Consider the following 11,975-nt stretch of genomic DNA (forward strand, 5'->3'; position numbering starts at 1 on the left):
ATGAGCCAGGGGAAAAAACAACATTTAACAGCCAGGTGGAGGAAAACACCATGTGAGAAGGAGCTGCTATGAGTCAGAGGTAGGAGAACATGCGGGAGAGGAGAGGATAAATAGTATAAGCCCTGGACAGAGAGAATTTCAAGCACCATCATGAATCACACATCCTTCTTGGCTTACATAATTAACAAAACACATAATGTTCGAATCTAAATCCTTAGAAATAGAAACATGCTCTCAAATGACTGGTTTTGTTACAAGGTGTTAGTTACCAGGTCAAGGGACAGGATTTCAGAGAGTGCTCCATCATCTTCGTAGGGCTCAAGATGGACCGCCATCAAACAGTCCTGGATGCTTTAAATCCACATACAGGTAAATCACAACGTTCTAAAATGCTATGCGAGTGACAGTGTTTTGTCCTGGTGTTTTTGTTATAATTTAGCTCACCTGTTAAAATGGACCCTTTCAAGATAGACACATTTCAGTAAAAGAGACAGGTTAGCTCTGTCTAGAGAATGACCCATTTAGGTACAACAAATACTAGCTCAAGCCAAAACTGCATCTCTTGCCTTGCCATTTAGTCAATTTAAGACAAGCTCTCAAGCCCAAATATCCCAAACACCTCCACGGTTTCATTCATACACTTATCCCTGGGCAAATACCTTTTCCCTTCAGTGTGCAACAACAAGTCTTTCAAAGCATGCTGCCACTTGAGTTCTTTTGAATTGCCTTTAATATCTGACCATTTCTCAGAATGATCTGAAAAGCCTATTGACGGAAAACATGTCTATCTGCCAATGGGTCTGTTTCTATATATGAACTTTAGTAAGTACACTTAGCACATTCCCAGCTAGCTGGAGGAACCCAGAAAGAATGCAGAGCATATACTTAGTCTCTTGGACTACCAAGTTTGGTGGGACGAGGAGGTTTTTAACACAGAAGGAAAAAGAGAGAGACATAGTAATAAACTGCCTTTCATTTCACCTGTCTTAATATTATTTCATTTCCACTGTATCTAAATTAGAGTCCTGGTGTGGCGCTGTAGGATAAGCACCGAATTATTAACTGCAAGGTCAGTGATTCAAACTCATCAGCCACTCCTTGGAAACCCTATACAGGGATGCCATGAGTCTGAACCACTTTGACAGCACTTAATGAAAACATATCTGAATAGCTATCCAAAAAAGAACCCATGCATTTGTAACAAAATGTGTCCCTTCTCGATACTCTGGAGTGTGGCACTGTGGGTTAATGTGTTGGACTATAAAGTTGGTTTGAACCACAAGGTTGACAGTTCATGCTCACCAGTCGCTCCTCAGAGACCCTATATAGGGTCACTATGGGTCAGAACCGACTCAATGGCACTTAACAACAACAACATAGAAACTCTGGATTCCTATTGGTGCTGTAGAATAAACACTGAACTGCTAACCACAAAGCCAGTAGTTCAAACCCACCAACATGCTTTTTGGAAGAAAAATGAGGCTTTCTGCTCAGGTATAATTTTACAGCCTCAGAAACCCTACACAGGATTACTATGAGTTAGAAATGACTCGATGGCACATAACAACATAGATTCACAGCCAGAAAAAGAGACACATAAAGACGTCTGCACTTATCTTCCATCAGAAGGATATAACAACGAATCAGAGGTGGTTAATAAGGATTGAATTGTGTCCCCCCAAAATATGTGCTATAAATACTAACCTCTACACCTGTGGTAAGGAGCTCTGGTAGCGTAGTGGTTACGAATCAGTCTACGAACCTCAAGGTCAGCAGTTTGAAACTACCAGCTGTTCCACGGGAGAAAGATGAGGCTTTCTGCTTCCGTGAAGATTTACAGCCTCAGAAACCCTGTACAGGGTCACTATGAGTCGGAACCGACTCCATGGCACATAACAACAACAACATACCTATGGGTGTAGTCTCATTTGGAAACAGGCTTTTTATTATGATAATGAGGCCATATCAGTGTAGGGTGTTTCTTAAGCCAATTACTTTTGAGATAACAGCCTGTCCCTGGATTACAAGCAAGTTCTGTTCCTAAATCTGTCTTTAAGTTGAATTGGTGGGTAAACTGGAGCCATTATACGGCTCACATATATCTGTCAAATATTTTTCTTAATATAATGTGCCTTTCTATGCATAAAAACATCAAAGAAAGACTTCTAGACACATTACAACACCTTTAATCTAATAATGGTAGTTGTGGTTGTGTGCCGTGGAGTCAGTTCCGACTCATAGCGACCCTGTATAGGGTTTGCGAGGCTGTAACTCTTTATGGGAACAGAAAGCCTCATCTTTCTCCCGTGGAGCGGCTGGTAGATTCACACTGCTGACATTTCAGTTAATTGCCCCCCACACAACCACTCAGGAAATAATGTTTTGATGCCTGTCGCAAAGTAGTGCCCATTTGTTATATGTATCTCGAATTTTTAATATATAGCCTTTTTTATTTTTGAGGGGATGGCTCAACTGTGTGTCAGTTGGACATTTGTAGCCCAGGGACTCCCTGAATAAAAGAGAGATTAGGCACAGAAAAAAAGCAGACAATGCAAAGGCCTACACTCTCTGAAGATGATGGAGGCAGACAAGTTCACAATCCTAAGGATGGCCAGCTAGAGAAGCTGAGATAATGATTTTTCCCAAGACTCAACAGATAACACTTCCCTTAGAGCTGACACTCTGAATCCGGACATCTAGCTTCCTAAACTGTGAGAAAATACAATTCTGTTCACTGAGTTATTTCTGTTATAGAAGCACTTTAGAATTTAAGATAGTGACCCTGCATGATAGGAGTCTGCCTTGAAAAAGAATACAGTAAGGGAAAAGTTCCAAAAGGCAGAGATGTTGCCCTAATAGAACCAGTGCCCCAGGTCTGAGAGTTATCATTCTGGCCAATGACTGTGGGTAAAGTCCACCTCCACCCTGCAGGCCTGCCATAGCTATTTAACCAGCTCTCACTTGTGTGAACAAGGTGGAGAAAATGGAATTCATCCATGACAGTCCACTCCCTCTCCCACTTTTGCATTGTTACCGCATTGTTCTGCATCACCTCTTCAAGATCAAGAGATCTCAAAAGCTCATGAGCAGCCATCTAAGGTGCAACTATTTGTCTCTCCCTGTCCAGAGAAAAGTGATGCAAATTGAAAACCATTAGTCCAAAGGACTCATGGACCACATGAACATCAGTCTCATCGATCCTGAGACCAGAGGAACTAGATGATGCCCGGCTACCACTCCCAACTGCTCATTAGAAAGGGGTTACATTAGAAGGCCTTGGATTGAGTTGTAGAAAATGTAGAACAACAACAAAAAAGAAAAAGACCAGGCTTACTGGTCATACAGAGACTGGTGGAACCCGGAGACTATGGTCCTAGGTAATCGTTCAGGTCTGGAACTGAACTCACCACAGTGGTTCAATTTTCAGACAAGCACTAGATAGGTATATAGGGGCCAACAACATTAGTGAGGTACACACACTAATCATTCAAGAAGGGCCAATCATTCAAGATCAAAAGGGCAGCATCTGCCTAAGGACAAAATTCAAAAGGGATGGGAAAGAAGAAGGAATAGACAGGAGAAGCACACGGAGTAGGTGGGATAAGTGATGTTACATTGAGGGGATTACAAATCTTTGAGATAAAACTAAGTGTATAAGCTTTCAAGAGGGAACCTAGATCCAGAGGGCATGGAGGAAGGTAGAATCTCCCCTGAGTAGTACCCAATCTGTCTAGGCACGGCTGATGAAAGGAAATGCAGATAGGTCTCTTGTGACACAATAGTGAATCATTGTTATCAGGACTGATTGTGAGGGTTGGAAATGTAAAGGTAGACCGTTTTGTAGCAAGGAGGGGAGTGATTGACTTAACAGTCTAGGAGTGAAGGTCCCTGGGACCATCAAGGGAGAAGAGCAGAGAGTGGAACCCTACCCAGAGAAGCAGTGACGCCAGAGATAGAGGCAGAGACGATGACCTGGAGAGATGGAGCGGCTGGGGACTTTAGACCCAGAGAGGGAGAGGGGCTGTGTGCTGATGACCTGGGGGCAGGCTTTCAGGGTATACCCTTTGGTTGGTTGATGATGCATGGAGGGGATTGTAACCATGACAATGAAATAATACAGGATAGGATGAATGAAAAACTAATGTTCTCCCATGTAAACCATCACATAATTCACAATAAAACATTAAAAAACAAAACAAAAACTAAGTATATAATATGTTGAATGTGAAACTGAAGATCTGCTCTGTTAACCTTCACTCAACTGACACACACAAAAAAGAATGGCCCAGAAACCCTACACTTAGCAGACCCTATAGCACCTGGACCTACTCTTATGATTTTCTTATCCATGGAATCTACACAAAGAATGCAGCATCAATCACAAATGGTAGTACACTGCTAAGGTCAATAACAATTGTAGTTTTCGAACACTAAGAAGTGACAATAATGGAGACAAAAGCCAACCACAATATGCACTGATCTAAAATCATTACTCAGTTTTACTTAAGCCCAGAAAATCATTGCATCCCATATACTCATCAGCAAAATTTTTACCATATATTTTCATATATTTGGCTTACTTTCGAAGGCTGGAAGAACAATGTACATATCTGTGTTAATAAATAGCCAATTACAGCCTATCCTCATTTTTCACCATTATGTATCTGCAAATTCACCTACTTGCCCAAATCAATACTCACTATGCTTTCTTTCAGTTATTTGTGGATACACACAGTACAGCGAAAAAATAGAATTACCTGCCGCATGTGCTCCCAGCTGAGGTAGAACAAGGCAACACTCTACCTTCTTGTTTCAAATATCCATCTCATGGTCTATTTAATGCCATGTTTTTCAAATTTTTGTGGGGTTTGTTGGTTATGTGACTGTTTAACACAGCCCCTAAGTATAACACTGAAGATTTGTTTAGTGTTCCTAAATGCAATGAGGCTGTGATAAGCATTGGGGTGAAAATATGTATATCAGACAAGCTTCGTTCAGGTGTGAGTTATAATGCCACTAGGCATGAGTTCAGCGTTAATCAATCAACAATATATATCATATAAGTGTCTTTCAACAGAAGCACACATATAACAAGGTTATATATTGATCAGCTGATGAAAATGTTGCGATCAGAAATTTGCAGGAACCTAACTCTGTACTTCCTCTAGATGCAATAGGTCAGGGTTTGCGGTGACTTTATAGGGCACAACTACCGTAAAACCAAGAATTGATGGCATTATCTAATTTTAACTCAATGCTTCCTTTAACTAGACCCCTCTTCTTTTGTTTATCGGCCTAATTAACTCCTACTTGGTTTCTCATGTATCTCATATGCCATCTCCCCGAACAACCTTTCCTTAACCTTCTATAGCTCTACCCTAATTTCACTCAATATTCCCTCCCTTTAAGAATCCCTCCTCAGAGTTTCAAAAACATCCTCTACATAGTAACTTCACAAGAATAATCACACTGATGAGTGAAATTATTCAGTCACAAAAGGAGAAATACTGTATAGGACCACTACTGTAAATGACTAAGAAAAAGAACCCATACTAAAGGGGGGGAGGGGGAATTCTTTGCTGGTTACCAGGATGTCGGGGGTGGGGTGAGGGGAGGGAGGGGAAGGTGTAGCATAGGGCAGGGCATAGACACAGGATAGTTTGGGTACTGGGGAGGGGGGAAATACACAAGAAGGGGAAATGCAATGGAAGAACAAGGCGATGGGATAACAATTAGGCAGGTTTGCATGGGCTAAGTGGGACAGAGGTAAATAATGATGTATGTACAACCTAGGAACAACAGGGCTCTGGGATACAGGGGTTGTGACATGGCTGGAATGGGCAAAAGGGAGGAAATAATATTAAAATGCTTGGCTGTCTTTTGAATCTTGGTTTCCCTGGCATACCATTATAAAATAGACACTTGACGGGGAGAGAAAGGAATAGCCAGAAATTTCACCAAAGAAAGCTTGGAAGGCCATCTTCTGCCTATAACTGATTGGAATACCTAAAATAAGGCTACAACGTGCCCAGTGAAGGAGGCTTCCTGTGGAGCCTCTGCATTACATAAGACCATAGGGGGAATCCTGAACCCCATCCAGAACCTTCTGAGGTGGGAAATTTCCACTGGAAAGGACAAGCAGACCAGCCTGGAATGGCCAGAAGAACAGAAGACACTGCTTAAAAGAAAGACCAACAGGAAAAATACAAAACAATACAGGCAGACTGACTGACTACTACAAGAACAAGCAAGTTGCTCGCCCAGGAGACATCAAAGGCAAGCAGTCGGGTCCCCTCAGGGCAAGCCCCCTTATAAGACTAAGACTCAATGGGAATACACGAGCAGACACGTGCTCTGACTGGTGACCATGTTGGTCACCAATAAGGGGAAGTGAGGGAAAAACAGTAATGAAGCTGCAAGTTAAGTCCAACCACATTCAATGCGCTCCTGTGAACCTGGGTGGAGACCCTGTTGGCCAGCAGTTTGGCAAGACCTGAGGACTCCTGGGCCCAGAGTCACTGACAGAGCCACAGAGGACTAGAGTGGAGAGTGAATCATCCAGCTGATAAGAAGAGAGGGCATATGGACAAGAACACCCACACTTGCAGATAATACCCACTTGATCTGGCTTCAATGACTGGATGATCAGAGCTCAACTAGAAGAAGAAAGAAGAGGGTAAAAAGCATAATCTGATACAATTTGATGAACTTGACCTACACCTATGGATGCAGTACAGTGAGAATCATTCACACCCCCTCAATACACAGGGTAGACAGAGATGAGTAACTTAGACACTGGCTACCCAAAATGGAGGAGGGGGGCTTCAAAGGCAAGAAGTGACTGGCTTACAAGCTTTCAAGAGAGAGCCTAGATCTAAAGGGCGCAAGGGAATAAGGTAGAACCTCCACTGAGTAGTATCCAATCTATCTGGGCAGGACTGATGAAAGGAGATGTGGATAGCACTCATGTGTTACAATAGTGAATAATTACTATCAGGACTGACTGTGAGGGTTGGAAATGTTAAGGTAGACGTTCTGTAGACACACTGGGAAGAAGTAGAGGCAGGCAACTTCTGAATGTTGAGCCACTGAAAACCTTATGAATAACAGTGGAACACCGTCAGCACAAGAATATTATTGAAACATTATGAACAGCACCAGAATATTGCAAGATGTATTGCCAGAAGATGAGTCCTTCAGTTTGGAAGGCACTCAAAATGTGACTAGGGATGAAGAGCTAAGCATGATGATGCAAATGGAGTAAAGCTTTTGAGACCTCCATTTACTGATGGGGCACAATTCAAAATGAAGAGAACAGCTGCAAACATCCATTAGGAAATGAAACACGCAATGTAAAACAAATGACTCTATAAAAACTGTAAGTTGTCAGAGGAAATGGAATGCATAAACACCCATATTCTAGGTATTAGTGAACTAAAACGGACTGGTATTGGCAATTTTGAATCAAAGGAGGGGAGTGGTTGACTTTGCAGTCTAGGAGCGGAGGTCCCTGGGACCATCAAAGGAGAAGAGCAGAAAGCAGGACCCTACCCAGAGAAACAATGATACCAGAGATGGAGGCAGAGACGATGACGTGGAGAGACGGAGCAGCTGGGAACTCTAGACCCAGAGAGGAAGAGGGGTTGTGTGCTGATGACTGGGGGACAGGCTTGCGGGGTATACCCTTTGGTTGGTTGATGATGCATGGAGGGGATTGTAACCATGTAAATGTAACGATATACAATAGGATGAATGTAAAGCTAATGTTCTCCCATGTAAACGATCACATAATTCACAACAAAATATTTAAAAAAAAAAAAAAAAAAGAATAGTCACACCGAACTGTATTTGTTTACAAGTCTGAGACTTACTCTAAGGCAAGGCTCTTCATTCATTTTTATGTTTCATTTAATAACAGTGTCTGGTGTTTAGTGGTGGTGGTGGTTATGTGCCATGGAGTTGGTTCCAACTCATAGCGACCCTGAATAGGTTTTCTGAGGCTGTAAATCTTTACAGGAACAGAAACCCTCATCTTTCTTCTGCAAAACAGCTAGTAGTTTCAAACTGTTGACCTTGAGGTTAAGCAGCCCAACTTGTAACCACTACACTACCACAGCGCCTCTGGTGTTTAGTAGGCACTCTAAAATGTTTGTGAAACAAATGAGAAAATGTTTGAATGACTTAGACGGAATTTTAGAGACAGGTCTTTAGAAATCATTTAGTCTATCCCACTTCATCCATAATTCCTGAAACAGATATTTCTTAGGAGTTGTGTAAGGATATTAACACAAATTCAAGAAAACTGAGCCACTTAACTAATAAAATGTTAGGTTGCTGTTAGGTACCATACGACTCATAGCAACCCTAGGCACAGCAGAAGGACACAAATGAAAACAGGGTCACATAAAAGACTTACCGGCAAAGTTCCAGGCAGAGATGCATCAAAAAAAGAAACCAAAGAATTTGGAGGTGCTGCAAAGTGAACTTGAGATCCGGAGAAGAGTTTAGAGTTGGAAGAAATCTGTGCATGTATTTCCAAACCTACCACAGGTGCCCATTCATGTTCACTAAAGGAGAAGATACACAATTAAGAAATAGATAAGGCTATCTGTTCTCATAAAGACTTAAGTCTTGGAAACCCTATACAGGGTTGCTATGAGTCAGAATAACAAAGTCCAAATATTAATTTCCTACTTGTGTTTTTAACTTATTATAAGTTTATACCCTCCTATTTAAAACTGGGTCCTCTTTTATTGGTGACCAAATTAAAAAAAAAAAAAAAAGGCTCATAATGGACACCATGCAACAAGATTGGCAAAATAAAATTCATTTACAATTTGGAATTAGGCAAGTTCACTGGACAAATAAAAAGTTGATACAAAATGGAACAATTTGGCATCTTAAAATATTTTAGAAATAGGTATCAGGTGACAAGTGATTGCTGACTTCAGTGAAAAGCAGCATAGGGGTTAAGAATCAGGCTGCTAATCTCACGGTCAGCAGTTCCAACTGCCAGCTGTTCCGCGGTTGAAAGACAAGGCTTTCTGCTCCCGTAAACATTTACAGCCTCAGAAACTCTGTACAGGGTCTCTATGAGTCGGAACCCACTCCAGGGCGCATAACAACAAATGAAGAAAAGTGATCTTGTGAACATTATTTAGAATAGCCTAAACATGAAAATTCTACTATTAGAGGAACAGCAATAAATAAACCACGCCAAATATCATTATTAAAAAAGGAAATTTTCTACCAGCTTGTGAATACATTTTATAACAATAGCTTGCATACACAACTACCAGATGTACTCAGATACAGCAGATCACCACTAAATGATACCCTTTCTGGTAATTTTGTGCCTAGTTAAGTATTAATCCATTGAATACGGTCTTTTTTTGGTTTCCAAAATAATTTTCTATTTCTAAGAACTAATTTCATGTTCCTTTGCTTGTTTACTCAGATTTTATTATTATGAAATCTAAAGAGCGGTTAAATGCTACAACAATTTCTCTTATCTGGCCATTCCTATTCAGTTGGGTCTGCACCATTCAGTCCATCCACAAGTGTCTCCAGGTTCCTATAAACGAAGCTCATGTATGCTGGGTAATCTGCAGATAATCTGTCTACAACATATTCTCTTTATATTTTCTCTGTTTCTATCACGCTTTTTAAGGAGCTCTGGTAGCACAGTGGTTACAAATCGGGCTGCGAACTGCAAGATTAGCAGTTCGAAATTACCAGCTGTTCCACGGGAGAAAAATGACGCTTTCTGCTCCCGTAAAGATTCACAGCCTCGGAAACCCTGTACTGGTCGCTATGAGTCGGAACTGACTCCACAGCACATAACCACTACCACCACCACCATATTGAATTTTGTACTAATCATTTCAACACATGAGGCTCTTCCTGTATATTATTAAAAGGAGATTCGTTTCTTCTTTTTAAGGTGCAACCCCCCCCCCAGCATTTTTAGCTGAGAATTAAACTAAGAATTCATCAGAAATTCTGCATTAACTGAAGTATTATTCAAAGTATTTTCACAGTTTCACTGCATAAGAGGAAAAAATGTTACCTTCCATTAACAGATAATCTAATTTATTAAAAGAACAGAAATTGAATGTTCAGGACATTTCCCTTAATTATTTCTAAGGATAAACAAAACATGAGAAACGTGTCTTATGTTTCTGTACTTAAAAACCAGAGTCGGTTCTGAGTCATAGCGACCCTGAATAGGGTTTCCGAGGCTGTAAATCTACAGAAGCAGAAAGCCTCATCTTTCTCCCATGGAACAGCTGGTAGTTTCGAACTGTTGACTTGGAGGTTGGCAACTTGATTCGTAAGCACTACGCTAGCAGAGGTCCTTTTGTCATATATGTTGTTGTTAAGTGCCCTCGAGTCGGTTCCGACCCACAGTGACCCTGTATAGTGGTTCCAAGGAGCAGCTAGTGAGCTTGAACCACCAAACTTAAAGTTCAAGCACCTGTGCATTCTGGTGCATTAAGCCACAGCGCCATGCCGGGACTCCTTTGTCTTATATTGTTGGTATTATGTGCCGTGGAGTTGGTTCTGACTCAACGACCCTGTACAGGGTTTCCAAGGCTGTAAATCCTTACAAGAGCAGAAAGCCTCATCTTTCTCCCGCGGAACAGCTGGTAGTTTCAAACTGCTGACCTTGCGGTTGGAAGCCCGATTCGTAACCACTACACTACCAGATCTCCTTTGTCTTATATAGTGTAACATAAACAGCTATTCAGAGAATACCTAACAAAATAAGCAAAACTTTCCACATAACTAAGAATGTAAATCTCTTCCATTTGCTGCATACTCCAGGATCTATGCTCAGGGTTTCTGACTATGACAATAAACCACCACTATCCAGAGTTTAATGATGCTCTGATTAAATCACTTGGCTGCCAACAGAAAGGTGGAAGATGCCAGGTTCCAATTCAACAACCACTCCAAGGCAGAAATTCCACGGCAGTTTCCAAAACGATTAGTCTTGGAAACCCTATGAGGAAGTTTTATGCTGACCCACAGGATCACTGCGCCTGGGTCTATTGGGTTTATTTATTTATTTATTTTAATCCAGAGCGTATACATAAAGCCTCTCTTTCTACATTTAGAGCAGTGCTGGCCCACAGTAGCACAAAATAATGCCAGGTAAATATGATGCCTCTTCACAAGTGTCACTGATCCCGCTGCTAACAATAAGGTGAATGTATTTACTCCTGTATCTGTGCAGCCTCACATTCAGGGAATCACTTGCGATTTTACACTCACGAATTCTCCTGATATGGCTACAAGCCTGGTTTTATGTGTGTGGACGAGATGAAAGAGGACCTATTTGGGGCTCTCACTTAGGTTTCAAGGCTCCAGATTATAGCCCAACACCCCACCGCCCACCAAAATGTATACACAAAAATCTAGACTGTAGAGCCTCCATTTCTCCAGTCCCGCAGTTCCACCTCAATTCCTAGATGGGTTGCAATGGATTAAAGTAGTATACCCTTTCCTCGGCTTCTGGGCTGTGATTACTGGCCTCGGGGCCATTGAGCTCTGTACCCTCATCTCGTTGAGCGCGAAGCCATTCGGAGCCCCTCGTCTGTGACGAGAAGCGCCTTTAACACCGGCTAAAGCACAACGTCTTCCAGCACAGCCTAAGCGAAGTATGGGCGCCGCCATTACATCTCCAGAGTTTTGGTCAGGTGACACAGCTCCCCTCTGCCGCGAGGCTCCCTGGGAGGCGTAGTTCTAGATGTATGTAAAAGCTCTACAGCCTCGGAGCGGAAGACTACTACTTCCGGCGAGCATTGCCACATGAAGGTGGCCGTAACCCTGTTGCAGAGGGGAAGGAAGGAGAACTGACGAGCAGATCGGCCAATTTGTGGGTTGTGAAGTGTGACTCCTCCTAGCGGGGTATTGGACAGGTTTTTGGTTGTGACCTTGTGTGTGAGTTCTGAGCGTAAGCGGTTGGTGCC

At 42.0% G+C, this 11,975-nt stretch overlaps 1 protein-coding gene across 1 annotated transcript in view; it reads right to left on the reverse strand.

Moving 5' to 3' along the window:
* PET112 (PET112 homolog (yeast)) overlaps window positions 1-11,712 on the reverse strand; it is a 111,240-nt gene extending 99,528 nt beyond the window's left edge. Inside the window, exons 1-2 of the mRNA XM_006870882.1 lie at window positions 11,504-11,712; window positions 8,417-8,567 (exon numbers count right to left, since the gene is read on the reverse strand). Coding sequence (XP_006870944.1) covers window positions 8,417-8,567; window positions 11,504-11,679 — 327 coding nt within the window. The 5' untranslated portion in view covers window positions 11,680-11,712. The remainder of the gene's footprint in view (window positions 1-8,416; window positions 8,568-11,503) is intronic.
* Between the last annotated feature and the right edge of the window lie 263 nt (window positions 11,713-11,975).

Source organism: Chrysochloris asiatica, unplaced genomic scaffold (genome assembly GCF_000296735.1).
Source record: "Chrysochloris asiatica unplaced genomic scaffold, ChrAsi1.0 scaffold00155, whole genome shotgun sequence".
Lineage (NCBI taxonomy): Eukaryota > Metazoa > Chordata > Mammalia > Afrosoricida > Chrysochloridae > Chrysochloris > Chrysochloris asiatica.